General features: G+C 32.5%; 1 protein-coding gene and 1 long non-coding RNA gene across 2 annotated transcripts; both read left to right on the forward strand.

Moving 5' to 3' along the window:
* Positions 1–2,893: 2,893 nt before the first annotated feature.
* Positions 2,894–4,732, forward strand: LOC147066787 (uncharacterized). Its single transcript, XR_015071517.1, has 3 exons — positions 2,894–3,115; positions 3,353–3,578; positions 3,883–4,732. It is a non-coding gene; the product is annotated as an uncharacterized LOC147066787 (long non-coding RNA).
* A 435-nt stretch (positions 4,733–5,167) lies between these two features.
* On the forward strand, positions 5,168–13,340 carry LOC147066788 (protein TEX261). Its single transcript, XM_085954354.1, has 5 exons — positions 5,168–5,325; positions 6,440–6,519; positions 8,486–8,707; positions 9,705–9,816; positions 12,402–13,340. Exons 1-5 carry the CDS (start codon positions 5,256–5,258, stop codon positions 12,518–12,520), a joined length of 603 nt encoding a protein of 200 aa, XP_085810480.1. The 5' UTR covers positions 5,168–5,255; the 3' UTR covers positions 12,521–13,340.
* The last annotated feature ends 7,284 nt before the right edge of the window (positions 13,341–20,624 follow it).

Consider the following 20,624-nt stretch of genomic DNA (forward strand, 5'->3'; position numbering starts at 1 on the left):
TTTTTCTGGAAAACTCCTATTTGAAATGGCAAAACTTTGCAGCAAAATATGGGGCCAATGAAATCAATATGTAAAGCACTAATTTAACAGAAGAATTTTATAACTTATACAAGAAACTGCGGGAACATCCAGACAAGTTTTTCGAAAAAGAGTAACATGAGAAAATATTTGATTAAGTATATTCTAATAGATCTAAGTTTTTTTCTATTCTTTTTGAGTCATTTTTTGCGATCCGGCTATCGTCTTTTGGCATCTTCAAACACCACCAATGGTGAATACACACTGTCATCTGATACAGTTAATTCCTGTTTATTTGGTAAATTTATATTTATGAATTTAAATTCAAATTCCATCAAGTACCCTTGGTCGATTTTATAATTTGATTATATATTGGATAATATGTAAGTAAAAAAGACTTTTCGGTTCATATGGTGTGAATGTAGGTGTAGAATGTACGCTTCATAACTTTGCACCCCGGCTCTATGATGGAAATGATGTACCTACTTAATATATTTAATTTTCATCATGTTTATATTTTTTTATTAAGGAAAACAAATAGTTACATAGACTACAAATATGTGTAAAATAGACTAGAAAAAGATATTGCAACAAGCAAAGTTTCCATATACATTATAATAATTATAGTTAATCATAATTATTATAATTTAAATACAGAGAAATTAGATAACGAGATAAATGAGAAAAAATATTGAATAATTATAGACAAAAAAAAACATTTTTTATGTACCTACCTTTATAACTAAATGGTTCAAATACACTATATGACGATCGGTCACATATATGTCGAAAAACCCGTTTCTTATGTTGGCGTCCTGTGTCATAGAGTGTAAATACGATGGCTCAGTGTAAACACCTCGGTAATTTTGTGTGACACTAGTTTATGTCTGTGACATATATGCCGAACATGTTGTCATATATTATTGTTTATGGGTCATAGATCGCGCGGGAAGTGTTTTTCTGTCTTTGATTTCAAACGCCATCTTAACAATCTTGACTACTAAACGAAACAATACCTAGTAAAAAATGGACAGAAGAAGTCGCAAAATCGTGTTGGAGTGGACGGATGAAATAATCATTAATTTAATCGGATTGGTAGAAGGTAATCCACTATTTTGGGACTGTACACTGACTGATTATAAAAACAGGGTCCAAATCGTACAAGATTTGGGCCTTGAAAGCAGTTCTCAGTACTCGGTGGATGATGCCACGCGTAAATGGCAGAGTTTGCGGTGCAAATACAAAGACTATAAAAATAAGGAAAAGGCGACAAAGAGTAGCCAAGGGACCAGCGACAGGTACCACGTGAGATGAAAGTTTTTCGGCCTCCTGAAGTTCCTTGGCTGTGACTCGATAGCTGTCGTCACTACTTCAAATTTAGCAAGTATCGCAACGATTTTTATTAGACATTCCACATCGAGTTAAGTGTTTCTCTAGCGGCTAGCTATTCCAATTCAGATAACGAGCTCTCTTTGCAAAGTATTTATAGTATATTATTATTCTATGAAATGTATAAAGGTACCTAGGTACCTATCCACAAAATTGTAGACAGCCTTGAGGTACGTTCCTTCCTGAAACTTGGTATTATATTAGGCAGATGCTCTGTGAAATAAAACACAATATTATCCTATGACCATTCAGTCTCAGTTCTCTTTTCAATTGATGACTTGTTTAGGCTATTAAGCTATGTAAAGATACTCTACTCCATATCGTTGTGATCTCAATTCTTGATTCCTGATGTTTTTTTCGTGTGTATCTTTAACAACAATGCATCGAAATCTTCCAGCGACAAGCGTACAAAATTTTTATACATTGCCGTATCCTCAGCTCTTAGCTCTCTTATTAAATTACTGTAGCATCCGAGAGTTTCCCGTCTTGCAATCCACCCACGAACCCAAACTCGTCTGCGTCTTGGTTTTTTATTGTCTACCAACAATAAATATGCCACGATTGCCGCGGCAGTAGCTCCATCTGCCGGCATTATAATATGATATGGACAGGAACCAAATAGATAAATAAATTTAAAATCTCACTAACAAGCCTAGGTAGGTACTGATTTATTTCGTTTTATTATTATTATCTGTTTGACGTTTATGAAGGCATACCAACCATAAAGTTTGTCAAGCGTCATGTTGGTAGTATTTATCAGTGGCAAATATGTGACACAATAGATTTTACGGCATCGTGTGTAAACAGATTGGCACATACGGGTGTCATAGAATCTATGCCCACGCCCCTGTCATAGATTTTTTTGACATATATTGGCTCATGTGTAAACGGAATGGCATAGATATGATCATAGACACTAAAACGCTCTTGTCACATATGTGCCCAATCGTCATATATAGTCTATTTGAACCTTAAGTACAATATTATATGTGCGTTAAGAATTATTGAAATTTAAAGATATTATTTTTACATAATATATATTTATTTAGTACTACATATTATATTAATACACGTGAATATCATTTGATATAATTTTATGCGACTTAATAAGGCAAAGAGGCGTATCAGTGTAGTAAAAAGTGCAAAGTTATAAAACGTATACCTACTTTACATCACTTCGCACTATCTATGCTTTGTGAAAATAATACCACAAATACACCAGACGCGCGCGGTAAGCTCATGATGGTTTGAGACTCCCGCTACTCGCTCGTTCCCCGCGTCGGCGCCCGTCCATTCAGTGCGGACACCTCTATGCGCGCAGTATGGGAAGAGCCCGACGCATGTACGATCTTGCCTGCGTCAAGCTAGACGCGCGAACACCCGTCCCCGCGCATTGTTTACGGACACGTCGAAACATGTTCATACGTTTGAGTTGCCCGCGCCGCGCCCGTCAAACCACCACGGACGAGCACTAATATCCTCTTGCGTCCTGAGGTACACATATGTGGACGTTATTTAAATATTTTTTAGTAATGATTTGAATGGATACTTGAACCGCATTTGACTACAGTGGTATAGATAGTATATTTTTCTACCACTAGAGCAAAACACTAGCCTATGTAGTTTTAAAATAAATTGTTATTTTGACTTTGAAGTTATGGATATTTGCACAAGACAAAAATGGCGGCTAAAAAGTCAACTCTGACAAGTAAGTGCTTTTAATTAAATATTAATATTTATTTATATTAAAAACCAATGATGTATTTAGTTTCACAATGAATCATAGTAATATTCCGTATACTTTAAATTATCTTTACACTTTTGTAAAATATTATAATCATAGTTTCAAAATTCGGTACACACATGAGTAACTCAGGTCTAGAGTGATATATTTTGACATTAGTATATCTGATTTATTGAGGTTATGTTTTTTGTTTACATTTAGACGAATCCTTGAATAGCCAGCATATTGGTGATATTTTGAATGATAATGATGTCGAAGTTGGTGGAGGATATAACCCTGACGACAGTAATGATGTTCACATTCATCTCCTGGGCCCAGATGATGACTTTATTCTGGAGAACCAGTGAACTTTACTCACTGCTAGAGGCTGAGATACATCCTTCAAAATCACAATCCAGGATCCTATCCTGGCTTATGAAACCATAAGGTATCAATGCTCATATTATATTACTTTATCATTTAGTCATAAATATCAAACTTATCATTTTATTAGGCAAGTGCATGCACTGCTAAAAAATCAATTAAGTACCAATTAAATTGATACAGTTTGTGATGAAAGGGCTTTGTGATCTCCATATTGAGGATTCTATGGACAGAATAATTAATATACTTAATATACCTAGTGATTAATACTATTGGCCATTAGTATTTATATTCCTGGTGTTGAATACTTAATAAATAGGAATAAATGTATCGATTAATTCATAGTATTGTATTTTCTATTGTTTCAGTACGCTGAGCCTAATAAGACGAATGATGCTGAGCTGAAGAGTTCAGTTCATGGCCATATATGGTTTATTGGTTGCTGGACTCCAATTGCTCTATAAATTATTCTCCATGTGGGGAAGTGAATCCTACCTATCTGATGAAGATACGATACAATCTCAATGCAACGCTGTGATGTTACTTTGGCTTCACAACAACTGCCCTTGTACGTCTACACATATGACTTTTTTACCAGCTTCAACCTCACCGATTCGTTATTTCAGGCCAATACGTGTTATGATTCAAAGAAGACGAAGAACGATATGCATCACTCAGTCAGCTGTTGTAAAATACTGATTACAAGTCGATGAGCCGCATTAATCTTCACAGTGGTGTGTTTGCTTTCACAGGACATCAAGCATGTAAACTGTGAGGATCTTTGACCACTGTGGACATGGACTTGTTGGACATGGACATGAAATAGTTTGCTCATTGTACATGCAAACTTATAGGCAAGAAAATATTCACTTTGATTGGAATACTTCATAGTCATGGAAAATCAGACTTGCAAACCCTACGATTTGGTATGAAAGTCATTTAGCCATCATTATCATCATCGATACAAGGTCATCCAAGAAACTCTTCACCATTAGCTTCCATAACACACCGAGTAAACACAGATCTACTTCTAAAGCAAAGAATGGTTGTCCCTAAACCTATTCCCTGAAGTGCGCGTTAATTAATGTGTAGTATTTTAGGGTTTTGACCGTTATTGTACTATATTTTTAATCTAAATAAATATAATTATCCAATCACCATTATATTATTATGATTATTGTATTATTTTTCTAATAAAATTGTATCATTATATGGATATCACATTGTTTTTCTTTCATTTCATTGTTTGTACTGTATCCAATATTGTACTCTATTGTGACCTGAGATGCACTCACGTGCACGTAGTGGATTTTAGTTAATATATAGTAAAAAAAATATTTTAATTTTTTTTTGTGATCTTAATAATATTTATTGAACAGAAAAATGCACAAATATTTTTTCTCATGACTGGTTCTATTTCGGGTCTCAAGAGGATATACTATACTATTTTACACTGCCAAAAATCATGACAATAATAATAAAACCATTGGGAAAAAAGCAAAAACTATCCTAAATTTTAAACGAGAAAATTTCCATTATCACCATTGTAATTAATCAAAAATAAATACGATTTAATTAACTTTGCAATGCTTTATTTTTCTATGTTGGTGGTGCTGCCTTTCAAACGTGGAATTACGAAGCAAGGATGCATCTGCATAAAAATTCAGTAATTCGATTTGATTTGACAGAAAAGACTGAAATGTCATAACCTCTTCGAGTTTTAAGAAAACATCTCTTTAGAATGTGGTTCCTATATTTAATGAGCTTCATAGCGATCCTGGTTCAAATATCTTTCATCACGATATCCCTTGGTATGTAATTTTAATATTCATTATATAGAAATACCATTTTATGGTCATTTTCATATTGACGTTGACATTAGTATATTATTTTTTAAAGGACCACCGGTGTCTATGTAAACTGCGTTGACCATCATAAATTTACATATTTAAAACAATTTCGCCAAATGTATTAAGCATCATTATAATGCCCAGCATATTTTCATATCTTGAAGTTTTTGTTTTTGAAATTATACTGTTTATGTCCGTCCACCAACTGACAAATCAAAAGTGGCCTTCGGACGATTTATTTTTACATCGCACGGAAGCCCGGCGTGCGCTGTCGTTTCACAAACTTGCGGATAGCATTTGGGAACCATAAATAAAAGGGGATGCGCAAACAGTAACAATTAAATTTTGTTTGAAAGACACTATTATAACACTCCTTTATGGGCCTGGAATTACCATACAACTAAATGGACTATACCTACGGTGACCATAAGCCCTTTATTATAGAGGACAGTCCTTTAGTTTAGGGCAGTGTTCTTTAAATTTATTTTATATTCAAGAACCCACTTTTGTCCTTTATTTGGCTCCTTATCAGTTAAAGTAAGCATATTATATCGTCAGCTGAAGGACTCATAATAGGCTTCATTTCTTTCTTCTTCTTTCGACCATGTTCGATCCTAATAGGATCATATGGGCCTCCACAGAGTGGAGGTTTGTGTTAACAGAATTTGTTTGTACGAGAAACGGATGTCAGCCACTTGCTCAACTTATTAGGTCTATACTCTGACTCATATACAAATTGAAAAACAATATGTGTACTTGCCAGACCCAGGATCCGAACCTGGGACCCTCGACACTATAGGCCGACGCTTAAGCCGCGCGGCCATCGAGGGAAAGTGTGGTCTAGTGTGACATATTTTTTGAAATGCTAGTTTTTAGGCATTTTGATAATTTTGAGAAAATCTAGCATTTTTATCAGTCATTACACACCCCCCTCCACCCATCCAGCATATTTTCGTGAATTGGCAACACTGCTCATGTGGTCTACAGCTTTTACTTGAATACACACTTCTCGTGACAATATAGCGTCACTTGATGCACTGTCTAATATTAATTTTTGTCATATTGTTGTTCACAGCTGCCGGTTTGTATTATTTGGCGGAGTTGGTCGAAGAATATTCGGTTGCTGCCAAGAAATGCATCTCGTGGATGGTGATTGTAAGTGCCAATTGCGAATATTAATATTACAAAATATGCACTAATAAAGCTTACAAATAATAAATTGTTGTGCGAATACACATGTTATTATAAGTGATATCCCCCCCCCCCCTTCCAAGTATGCGTGGCGAAAGAAGTGAAACATTTTATTTTGCTTAACATTTTCATAATGTATGACAACTGTGCGCAGAATTCTCGTGCTCACTATAATCCAACCCATCTCCACTTCCACTAAAGTTTTCCGTAGATAGGTCTTTGATGCTTCACTCCACTGCTAGATGAAGGCCTCAAGCTCTTTCCACTCTTCTCAGTTCCTTATTCTTCGCTACCACTTAAATTTTACAAACTTTAATACTTTGCGTGCCTTTGGGTCATCTTACATCCTTCCGATAACCACTGGATTATCACATTCAACTGGCGGCCATCTTGTGTATGAACGTGTCTGGCCCATCTCCATTTAAGGGTTTTAGCATACTTGATTGCATCACATACTTTTGTTAGTTTCCTTACCGATTCTTTTTCTGTCTTTTCACATGATGCCCAACATTCATACACTCCTTCATACATGCAGCTCATAATTTTTTTACTTTAATACTTATGATATATCAAAAACTTTAAACTGGCGATTTCCGCTTTGTTATTGTTGTAATTTCTATTAGAAACAAGCGATTTATACGGTTGGCTGTCTGACTCAAAGTCATAGTAATCCACATTGTTAGATGTGTGTACTACGTATTCTTAAAAATTGCCATGGCTACAATAGTGCATTTGGTAACGCGCCTAGGTGTCAAGGCTGGTATTTCGGGACCAGGCCATGGACGAATTAACTCACAGGTTCCTATACACGTCATAACTTCTGAATAAACATTCTGTGTATATTTTCTAAACAATATTTATCATTTTAGTGTAAAAATATTCACGATAAATTTGATGTGTTAGTAAGTTTTCACAAATATTTATCATTCCGTTCCTATTTCATATTATTTTTTAAAGGATTTATTTTATTCCGAAAATAGCTGGCCTACAAGTGCCCACCTAGTAAAAATTGGCTGGCAGTGATAAGCCAAAAAATTATGTATATCTGTGGAAGTATGGAAAGTCTCAAACTCTTCTTACCTCATATTTTCCTCCATTTGATTTTTATTACAGCCACGTTGGAGTAGTGGCAGCCGTAGATCACAGGTTCAAATCTTGTGTCTGACAAAATTTGTGTTTTTTTTTCAGGTTGTATTTGATCCCTAACATGAACGCAATGGTTTGGGCGGATTATTAACAGCTTCCTCATAACAATTTTTCTTTTAACCCTTTACTGCATGGTTTTTTTTTTGAAAAATTTAATTTTTTCTTCGTGTCAAAATGCCTTGTGAATGAAGAAAAAATAATAAATTTTTTTTTTTCGAAAATTCCATTAAATTTTGTATGTTACTGCGTGTTGTCGCAGATTTATGACATTAGGAAATCTTACATTTCAGTATGACAAAATACAAAACCAAATGATAACAATTATAAAAAACTGACGTACACACCTTATTTGATGTGTAGATATTTTTATTCAACTAATTTCAATCTTCTGTACATTTTTTTTTATTTATTTACAAATGCGGATTTTCGCGTACATACGAATTCGTCAACTGTCAAAGCAGAAATGCAGAGACTATAATGCAGAAATGCTTTATTTCTTGAAATGTCCAAACAAAATTGGTAAAGTAGGATGTTTATGGTAAAACAGTTTTCTAGGCATCGAAAAAGGATATTATTTGATAATTTACACAGCTGGCATTGGCTATATCGAAATAGTTTGAAATGTCGCAAATTTGCGACACTATGCAGTAAAGGCGTAATATTATGATCTTCACCATGTGGATACCTGTATGCCATGCTAAGGAGTGAATATGATAATGGAAATATACCGACTTTCATTGATGTGCTGCTTCTGAGAGTAATGTTTTCTTGTTTTGGTTTACAGTTCTCAACATTCTTATACATCGGAATGTTTATCATTGAAGACGTCCCATGGCTGATGATAATTGGCGGCCTGCTGGCTCAAGCATGTCATGCTATAATCCTGAGGGGATTTCCCTACATAGCCCCGCTAAGTCCTGCCTTCATACTCTCCGTGTTGCTACTCATCGGAAATCACTATCTTGCGTTGCAACATTTTGGTGCAGTATTTTTCCCATTCTCAGAGGTTTGTAAATCAATTGTACTCTGAATTAAATTGTAGTACACTCTCACATGGCTTGGAATGAGTAAAAATGAAGGTGTGTAAAATAAACACAGCAACATGGCTAACGAAATGAAATGAGACGGGGGGGGAGAAGAAAAGATTTTTTCTAGAAGCGGCTACAACCTACAGTGTGTTGTAATTAGGACCGTCAAAAGAGTATCAATACTTCGGAGTAACAATTTTTTTTCCTGATACTCTTGTAGAGACTTTTAAATACGTATTGGTGATTATAATGCATTACAGTATAAGCATCTTTAGTATAATTATTTTTTTTCGACTTTTTGACAAGTAAATAAAGTGTTTTTTTTTTCAAATAATTTTTGTTTGTGGTCCGCAAATACTTATCGTAAATAATATATCGATCAATAAATACTCCGTTTTAAAATTATCAATCTGACGGTAAATTATTTCGAGTCAATGTGTCAAAAGTATCCAACCCCGCAGTGTGATAAATAACACGAACTTTCTTTTGACTCATTACAAAATAAATATGTACCATGAAAAAGATAACGCTGTTTTCAGTTTCCTTTTTTTCTAATTACCAAATGTTTTATTTTTTCAGTCTTATTTAGTTTAGTTTTATTTAATAGTCACCAAACCCAATCATGACTGTTTTTCAAAAACTACTGCATTTTTTGTATACTTAATCAAAAAGTATCGACAGGTACAGTAAAAATAAAACAATGATTCGATTGGACGATGGTGTGCGTGCGGATGGGGAGTCGTACTAAATACCTGGCAGCCGATGAGCGCGTATTCATACGCATACAATCCACGAACTGAATCATTGTTTTGTTTATACTGTACTTATTTTTTATACAAATTTCGACAAAGTGGATGATAAATCTCTTTGATCATTTTTACTTGCACCATTGATATGGTCCTATAATAAATTTAGAAATGTCACAAAAGAATTCGGTACATTTATTTTATTTCAATGTCTTTGTTATGCTTCCAGGTGTTGGCATACTTTACCCTTTGCTTATGGCTGGTCCCATTTGCTCTGTTTGTCTCCTTATCGGCCAACGATAATGTACTGCCCACGACAATGGAAAGCAGACCGCTATTAGGTAAGATCATTTATCCACAATTGAGTTTAGGTTATTATTATTTATTTAGTTAACTATTTTTTTAGTCAACGAATAATTCACAAGATTTAAGAATGTAACATTCTAATTATTGAACATACATAATTTTGAAAACACTAATATTATGTCCGATCCTAATAGGATCATACGGGCCTCCACAGAGTGAAGGTTTGTATTAACAAATTTTGTTTTTTTTACGAGAAATGGATGTCAGCCACTTGCTCAACCTATTAGGTCCATACTCTGAATTTGTTGAATAAAAAATACAGTTAACACATTCACTGCTGACCAGTTAATTACTACAACTCGGTCACTACTAAAGACATGCCTGACGTGTAGCAATTAGCATGATAATTAAATGTGTTAATTAACTGGTCAGCAGTGAAAGTATATGTATCTAATGGCCACACACCAGGCGTGTCTTTAACAGTGAAAGAGTTCATTAAAAATTATTAGCAAGTGAAGTAAGTTACAACAAAAAATCTTGGAGTGACCCGTTACGTCGGTTAGTAATTAAAGTAATACCTACTTTGATTTAAAATACAAAAGCCGATCGCCAATAGTAGCTCAATTTGGAAAGCACTTCAGTGAGTTTTAAAAAGTCATTAGTTAAAATTTGTCACAATTAAGTATGACTCCTTTACCATAGTGGTGCAATTCGCATGGGCGCGATACCCAAGAGATGCAGGTTTGATCCTGCTGGGTGTCTTACTTTTTTCAAAAAGATTTTTTCTATTGCTTATAATATATTTTCTCATAAGTGTTTTCAAAATTATGTATGTTTTTTATTTATTTATGTATCCAGATGAACATAATCATAGCGTGAATGATATTCAATAATGGTATTAGTCAAAGGGAGAGATTAAACTTTTTTTTTATTCAACGAATAATATACAAGATTTAAGGCGAAGTCTTCACTGAGCCTTTTTTAAAGAGGCACCTAGCGGAAAAATACGAAGCTTGCAATTTGAGAAATTTTTTTGATAATTTACAATTTCAACTATATAAATGAATAAATATGTTTCTGAAAACATTAAAAAGAAAAATATTTTTTATTTTAAGTTAAAGACAAACTTACAATTGTAAAAAATGTAATAAAATGTGAATTTGTTGTATCGGACCGCACCCTATTAATACATATATTTTATGGTCATATTTATTATTAAAATTTAGTTTATTAAGTTTTCTAAGCATCACCTAAGCGATTTTTGACTAATTCATAGTTTTAATATTTTTTATATCTATTTTAAAAAACATCGATTTTCATAAAAAATATAAATGTGTATAACTTGAAATCCTTTTTATATATATTAATATAAATATTTCATTTATATTTATAAAAATAATTGATTTGATATAAATGAAAAGGATTTCAAGTTATACACATTTATATTTTTTATAAAAATCGATGTTTTTTAAAATATATATAAAAAATATTAAAACTACGAATTAGTCAAAAATCGCTTAGGTGATGCTTAGAAAACTTAATAAACTAAATTTTAATAATAAATATGACCATAAAATATATGTAATAATAGGGTGCGGTCCGATACAACAAATTCACATTTTATTACATTTTTTACAATTGTAAGTTTGTCTTTGACTTAAAATAAAAAATATTTTTATTTTTAATGTTTTCAGATACATATTTATTCATTAATACAGTTGAAATTGTAAATTATCAAAAAAATTTCTCAAATTGCAAGCTTCGTATTTTTCCGCTAGGTGCCTCTTTAAAAAAGGCTCAGTGAAGACTTCGCCTTAAGTATGTAACATTCTTTATTGAGCATACGTAATTCAGAAATATATTCCACTTATGAATTATGTTGTATCTGTTTATTTTATTTAAAGGGTCACCAATATATGGTTTACCATTTTTTTTTTTGTTACTACTACATTATTGTTTCATGATGTGCATAATAATTAATACACCAAACTAGATTTTCATGATTTTTGTTAAACTGTTAAAATACGACTAATAATGTTATATTAGTAGAAATCATAATGCAAACGTGGGTTAAATTTCTTGTCGATAGATGTTACTATAACGTATGCTCAATAAAGAATGTTACAATCTTAAATCTTGTGAATTATTCATTGAATTAAAAGAAAATAGTTTAATTTATATCATTAGAAAGTACATTAAAGCTAAAATTTGGTGAGATACTGACGCTGTCTAGGAATCAACCTAAGCTAACCTCTTATTGGTACCTTACTTTAAACCAAAAAAGGTGGCCGCCAATATTAAGAAAATTTGATAAACACTCCACTTGCCTATTAGCTAATTTTAGTAATGCACATTTACCAGAATCTGATAGATGCGGGTTTAAGTCTTGCCCGGCAAGGGTTTTTTCTAATAGGTGTGTTTCTTAGATGTTGTCGAATTATATATATTTAAAAAGAGAGATGTTTTCAAGTTTGCGTCTGACTTGAGTGATACAGAGCTTTCAGCGCCTGGCATTTTCTAAAATGATTGCTATACATAAACTCTGTCACATTCAGTTAAACATGCATTTAATATTATCTGCTACGTCAATGTGATTCAATGCATAATTCATTTATTCCAGGTGACAACGATGTAGTGACCAATTACTTTTCAAGAAAGGGCAAGAAATACGGACTTCTCTCGCTATTCAGCTTCGCGAAAGACTCAATACTGCCGCAGAGAAGCAAGAAATCTTTTTGAACAGACTTTAGATCAATAACCGCGAAAAATGAGATCTGTCATCAGTCATCATACGTAGCTAAATAATCTTTACATTGTACGAGTCTGGCATCGGAAAGTTGTGCTTGAGATGTAAATTCACATTGACTTGAAAACGAATGTACGTAATGAAAATTTAAATTTAACTTTCATCGAACGCACTCGTTTGATAATGTTAATTACTATGATAACCTTTGTTATATAGCCATGCAGTACTAATAAAATCCCTGACACGATTATGGCTTGTATGCATACCTCCTCTAAGATCCACATTTATCCAAAATGACCCCATTTCTTAAGCCATACACTGTGCTCTGGGCATTGTAAACATACCCAAACAAATCAAGTCCATGTTCAATTAAAATCAAATTTTGCCACAGTTAGCATTAACGAATTATATAATTATTGGCACGCATCGAAAAGATTAATTAATCATAGCAATAAAAAGACATTTCAGATACTTAAATGTATTTTTCACAGTTCTCGTATGCACAGTATTAGGAATGATATATATTTAACAACATCTTTGCCAACAGATCTGTTAGTAGTCTGTTCCAACTGGTTAAATCCATAACTTTAAATTATAATTTCTGACGTCTATCTAGTTGGCGTACATACATTTCATACCTCGAGATGATTAAATATTGTATACGTTATACAGTGGCGAAGGGCGGAGGTAGGGTATTAAGATCTGACATAAATAGTGCACACTAAACTTTGTCAGTCAAACGTATTTATATGTGTAGTAGAGATAGTGTTTGTTAGTTTTTAAAATTCATTTAAACCCTGCCTGATCCAAGACAATAGTAAAAAAATAGTCATTTATGTATAATTATATAAAATTATACCATTAAACGGTACATAATTTTAAATTTTTTATAGATAGAAGAATATTTTTATCTATTATGGTTTGGTTTAGGCAAGGTTTAATGAGTTTTAAAAAACTATCAAACACTATCTGTAATAACATGTATTCTTAATTCAACAAAACAAATAAGTATGACTGAAAAAATGTGCACTATGTTTGTCAAATTGCCCATAGCATACCTAAACTATTATGGTTTAGTTTAGGCAGGGTTTAATTGAATTTTAAAAACTAACCAGCACCATCTGCGAATTATTTTAGTTCAATGAAAACAAATAGGTATGACTGACAAAGTTTAGTGTGCACCATTTATGTTGAATCTTAATAGTCTACCTCCACCCCTCGCCACCGACGTCATAGCATTTTTATTGATTTTGAAGTTAAATGTTATGTTGGAATAGACCTATTCGAATAGAAAATTCACTTATAGAAATTAATATTTACTAACCGTTGGTATATTTGTAATGTATTGATGCAAATAAACATGAAGATACTTTCTCATGAAGGAAGTAGGAAATAAAATATTTCCATCTAGTATAACATTAAATTTAGCATGTCTGTGTTCTGCCTAATTTGGTTACCTCCAATATGTCATTGCCTCCAATATATTTTATGATTTCCTGTTACGTAATTAGATATTAAAAAAACTCGGTGACATAATAATTTGTGTGATTATGGTTTAAGTCACTGGAGAGAATGATTTACAAATGTCATAGTTATCATTCAATTAATCTATGTATATATAGTTTGTATAGAATCAATAGAAAGTTGGCTCACATGTACAAAATCAACGCGACCACAACTCGTTAATTTTATCTATGTAATTTAATTATATAATATATATATATATATAATTAATGCACTGATGCAGTGTTGACTCAGCATTGTTGTTAGGAAAAAAATGTTGGTATCGATGCTATTTGCCTAAGGTATGACATGATAATGGTTGATGATCGTAATGACTCTTGCAGTAATAGATTCACTGTTAATCAATTCTAATTGATGAATGGATCCAATATTTGCGCTTACTTTTTATTTGTCTGATGACATCTTTTGAGTATTTGACAGTTAAAGTGATATTAACCCTTAATGTCATATTATGTAAAGTCAGACTCCACATTGATTGTATTCCCACAGGTCTTATGTCGGTATGCATTTGACATTAGAAAAAAAAAATTGTAACGTCGTCAACTTCTGCTGAGTTTGGCGTTTCGACAATACCATCACAACAATGAGCTAAATTGATAAAATAAAAAAAATTGTCAGAATATCTTAAATTTTACAGTGGTAACATTACTTTCAGAAAAAATAAAGATCTGATAGAATACAAAAACTAAAACTTAAGGCAGGCATTAGAGTATTAGACATTTAATTTGGATCACAATTGAATCAGTTAAATCCAGTTATAACTTGTATGGCCTGCCTATGGATTGGAAAAGGTTAACGTTTTGACGTAATGGAATCAACCTCACATATGTAATACTCACATATCGTCGCCATAGATGTCAAGGGAGCCAGTCCACAAAATCATAATGCTGAGAAACAGGCGCGCCAAGATTTTGTGACAAAAAAAAGTAACATTTTTTTATTGATTTTTTTTGTTTTTAAAGATATAACGGTGAAACATTGAACATAGAATATACTTTGTGATGTTATCTTTTTATTATTTTGTACAAATAACTAAAAAAAATAGTATCTCAGAAGTTATGACGTGTGTTATATCTCTTGACCACTGAATATTGAAATGTACAGTTGGCACGCGCGTGTGGTAGTCAAAAGAGTTTTGTGGCTTAAATCCATTGACCACTGCATCTTTCATGTTTTTGAAATGCTTTTGTGTACTTTACTCATTTTCGCGAAATTTGTGGCTTGGCTCCCTTGACATCTACGGCGACGATATTTTATATTTTACCTAATATATTTTTTTTCGCCATATTAATGTTCCACTGCTAAAGGTTGATGAAAAGAATCAAAAACAACAAGCCAAAAAATCTGTTTTTTAAGTTGTTACAGTATTGAACTAGCACAGTAGCATGTTACGAGTTACTGTATATTTTCTCATTAGATAACAGGGCTTTGTGCTTCCAACAAAATTCACAATGACACAGCTGACTGCAGGTCGTTCGAATGTCATTCATACTCTTGTCATATTGTATAAAATACTAACTTCAATGATCTCTGAAGAGTAAAGTAACATATTTTCGTACATCATGTATATAATATGATTAATAGAATTAATGTCCTTGGCATGAGGGCTCATTGTGGAAGGATGGTAATGATTGAATGTAAAAGATTTTATTAGCGTTTTGAGCTAATGTTGTGTTGATTCTACTCCATCGGATAATGCTGCTGTAATTTTGAGCATTGGATATGTTTGAATAAACATATATAATTATGAAATTGGAGTAACAGTTTAATTTCATGAACAAATGTATGAAAGCCTAATTAGGCATAACAGACCCAACCAAATTCAACGATGATCGTCGTGAGCAATCGCCAACTTTAAATAGCGATTACACGGAATGATTCAGTTACCAACTTAATCGTGTTGGCTCTTGATTTGAGTGCTTCATAATATATGCTCAATTGCTAGTGTCAACAATTATAAATAAAGCAACAAATGAAATATAGACAAGTAACGATTTGTTGACTGTATTTCCTATGTTATTATTTTTGTTTTTTATTATTATTGTCTGTTCAAATAATTAATAAAGTCAGGCAGCCTTCATTATGTAAACGTCAAGTTTGTGTTGTTATGTTAAACGCAAGACTGGACACGCTCACGCACATATCTCGCGCGGTCACTCAAGGTTAATTATTGACCCGATCGTGCCCAAAAAAATAGGAATTGGTCCAATTCGCTCACGACTCTAGGGAACGACTCAAAAGTGAGTTTTCACGATCGGGGGCGATCATGGTAGACAGTTGGCCTGAGAATCTGCCAATGTAATTTGAGCTTTATACTGTTCAGTTTATTTCTTATCTTTAGCAATCGTGCACATAATTTACAACCAAGAGCCACTTTATCGAGAGAAAATATTTAAAGTGCCACTGCTGGATGTTAGATTTTTTAACAGTTAGGTACATGTATATTGTACGTAAAATAATTCACCGTGGCACAGTTCGCCGTGAGCTTTCTTATCAGAAAAAGATTACCATATACTATACGGTCTCCAATTTTATTAGATTCAATATGAACATTAATTCAATTTTCATAGCTGATTTTGGCGAAATTCATGAATCATTCAAGAATGAAAACTTAACCCAACCTAACAAATAATCCAGTATATCAGATATTTTTAAAATTTGTTTGCTTCCTGTATTTTATGTCAGTACTATATGACCCAAAGAGGTTGGACGGTCTTTAATAAACAGCCATATATATCCAATACAACATTTCACAGTGAAGTGTGATACGGCGAACTACATACGTACAAGTTTCTGGACACGTTTTTTAACTGTCTCATCGAAAAAAATGCAATGTGTATTACACAAATATTTCACACTTCGTCTCATTTTAACGGGGTTTTATTGCCAAATTAAATTATTTTTAACTAAATATTAAAAGATTATAATTAGAAAAATTACAGAGAATTTTTGGCACAACATCTGTCTAAGTTAGTCCATGAAAAATGAATGTAGTAATTTTTTTGAAATTCTTAAAAACAGTGCGACCGAAAAATAACCTCAGAGCACCCGTACACATCACTAATCTATAACTTTGAATAATATTGATAAATTATAAAGTTACATATTATAGAAAACGTGTCATATCTCACTTTCATACCCAGTTTTGAAAATACTTATTAGGAGCTTATCGGACTGAAAAATATTGTGTTAGTGATAAACCTAGTCCACACTTGTACCTATACATCTGCTCGAAATCAAATTATACAATTGTTTGTAAAATGTTGCCCATATACAAAGATTTGTTTAAAATTCAACGTATGTTATACCTGCAAACTATCAATTGCTCGGTACTGTGATGGCAAATGGTTATAACTGCTGTTTACTTACACAATTTTACAGGAGAGCAAAAACAAAGTTTTGAAATCAATGTGACAAGAGTTAGTTTATAAGATAGGTATTTTATATCAAAATAAGCAGAATTAGCATCCCGGCGTAAACCACAAACCATTTATTTAAAAAAAAAATGAAGTTATATTTATTTTGCATTTATGCAGATATATCTTTTTGCCATATCAACTTTTTTTCACATTTGGTCAGACTCAGATATCTTTTAACGTTACTCTGTGACCAATAAAGTTGCAACTTTAATATTTTGCCACATCAAAGAATGGACAATTCGGAACATATTATGAAATGAAACTAAACTGAAAAAACAGCAGTTATAACCGTTTGCCATCACAGTACCGTGCCATCAAATGTAGTGTAAAAGCAAGACAAAGACCAAGGCTACCCGCATTTGAAATATTGTCCTATTATACTGGAACAATTTAAACTTAAAAATGCGCAGATTGCGATTTCTTATACTGCGCATGAATTACATAAGGAAAATTTAATTATTGTTACCGATATTATATTTATTTACAAATACAAAACAGCGTAAGTATAACTTTTAAGCAGTTTTTATAAATACGTTTTATTGTTTGCGGGCAGATGTAGGTTTGTACAGAGTTAGCAGATGGCATCAGTATATGTAAATTCTATGGCTTTGAATAATATTGATAAATTACCTACCTGTTACAAATAGAAAACGTATCTAATTTATGTTTTATAACATATTCATACTAAGTTTTCCAATACATATTATTTGCAGCTGATTGGACTAAAAGGTAGTATGTTCTGTTGTTGGTGAACTATAAACTTTATTTTTAAAAATAGTGTTGCTAGTGTATTTATTGTGAAGCTCTTTCTACCCTTCCTTCCTTCTCCAGCACGTAAGATTGTATATTTCCATGTACTTATCGTCTAAGTAATTTATTTGTGAACTTGTACCATATTATTTTTAAGTGTGTTAAATTGTAGTGTTTTGTACAATTAAATAGAATTTTTTATAAAAGGACTCATTAGTTTTCTTTTACCATTTTCTTGGGTAACTTGCAGAAGAACGATATTGTTGAGATATTAATTCCGTAAACCCCTGTTAATACCAACTTGTTAATTCGTCATAAATCGAAATATTCACTAAAATTCATAAAATCTATGTATAGTGAGATATTTCCACTGATGTAAAGAAATATATATCAGAAATGGAAGTGATATTACAACATTGCAATAAAAAACCTTTTTTTAAGTTTTACTGTTTTTATGCCATACATTTTGTATTTCTTAATTTGAATTTTTTTCCGATTTTCAGTCCTGTCGATTTCGAATTAATGGAGTGGGGTTTCACTGTAGTTCCCATGTGATCACATTATTTTTTGAATATGTACTTTTATCTAGGGCAAAGAAACGATGTTCTCTCTAAGCCGTTCACACGCTAAGTGCATATGTGAAATTGATTTCCGCACATTGCTCAAATAAAATGTGCCAATTGAAGAATAAATTGCTTTATATTTTTTTCTCAGTAGTGGTACTAATGTTCGCAATCTCAATGCTTTTATAATGTAGGCACAAATTGATTTTTTGCGCACACATCCAACATAAAATTAAAGTGAATATCTAACAACCATTCCTAATGATTGAAAATGTAATCTCTACACCGTTGGGGCCCATGTGCTCCTCTTAGATGAATGAAATAATGGTAATCGAAAGTTATTCACTTTAAATTAATGAATTCCGGAATCTGTATACTTCTCATACCCTAAAATGTAAGGTGTTTTCAATGATCAGTTTTGCTGTCCGATCAGTCTCCGTTTCAGTCAAGCTGTCAGTTAAACTGACATGTAAATACAAAACTGGAGTGGCCGACTGACATCGAAACGGAAACATGACAGGATGGGTTTTCCACCAATTATCGTATCCGTTTTAGAGATCCCAGTTAAATTGAAGTGTAAATTACTAAGTATGTTGCTATATTTTTCATACTTAAGTACTTTTCTAATTAATTTTGATTTAAAATTATTATTTCTTCAAATATAGATACTGCATTATACCAACCAATATGTTAAGAGACTTTAATAAAAAATGATATTCATTTTTAGTGTATAAAAAATATGTAAATATACATTGCTGTTTCCCAACTGAACAGACAACTAAATACACCACCGTTGGATGGAAACCTTGACTAAACGGACAACAGAACTGACATCTAACCTTTAGATGGTCAACTGATTTTTCACAATATTATCCGGATCCATGCGAAGATACTACAAATAACCATGAACGAGTAGAGATGGAAATCGCTTTAAATTATGGATGCCGACACAGAGTACCAAAATATTCAAGATCATTGTTAATTAGTGAAAGGACGTTATTAGCAATAGATCATAAAAAAAATACCTATCCTAGCATGTGTTATAAGGATGCTATTAATTATTGGTGACAAGAAATTAGGATATTGATAAAATCATTCAGGGTCAACGCTTTTGACTATAAAAGACATTATATTTTAAGGATGACCGTTCGAAAATACTTGTGTGACATCTCTAGCTTGTGGTTGACCCGAGACTACCTTGGGGAAAAATGTAACCTTGCTTCGAACCAACCACAATATTTCTAGAAAACAGATAACATTTTCTGAATCGTACATTCATTTCTTTAATAAAGTGGGTCACCTACTTGTACATGCAACGTCAGCTGTTCACAAACTAGGAGTCTATTTTTACTTATTTGATAAAAATAAATACACAATATAATAGAGATTAGGTACTTATGAAAATGGAGTGCTTTATGTAAACAGTTACAGCAATTTTATTCTTTTATGACATGGGTCGTGTGATTTCTTTTATGAAAGTAATAAAATATGTTTTTCTAGATCTAGCAGAAACTGGGATACATAATTGTTAGTTTTTATTATATATAAAATTAATCACTTGGTGGGGTTCAATTCAAAGTAACATGAGTCAATATTTTTGACTTTTTATGTTTTGTTTATAGCAACAAAATACAAAGCATGCAAATTAATAAAGTGTTTTAATTAATCAATACGTATCTAACATGTAAAATTGTAAAAGAAAAATAGTTAAACAATAAAATTTATCTGGAATAATATTTTTTTAGTATTTTACCCATGATGGCCGCGCGGCTTAAGTGTCGGCCTATAGTGTCGTGGGTCCCAGGTTCGAATTCTGGGTCTGGCAAGTACACATATTGTTT

The sequence above is a fragment of the Rhyacophila brunnea genome, unplaced genomic scaffold (genome assembly GCF_057557595.1).
Source record: "Rhyacophila brunnea isolate RB1 unplaced genomic scaffold, BYU_Rbru_1.0 scaffold_4, whole genome shotgun sequence".
Taxonomy (NCBI): Eukaryota; Metazoa; Arthropoda; class Insecta; order Trichoptera; family Rhyacophilidae; genus Rhyacophila; species Rhyacophila brunnea.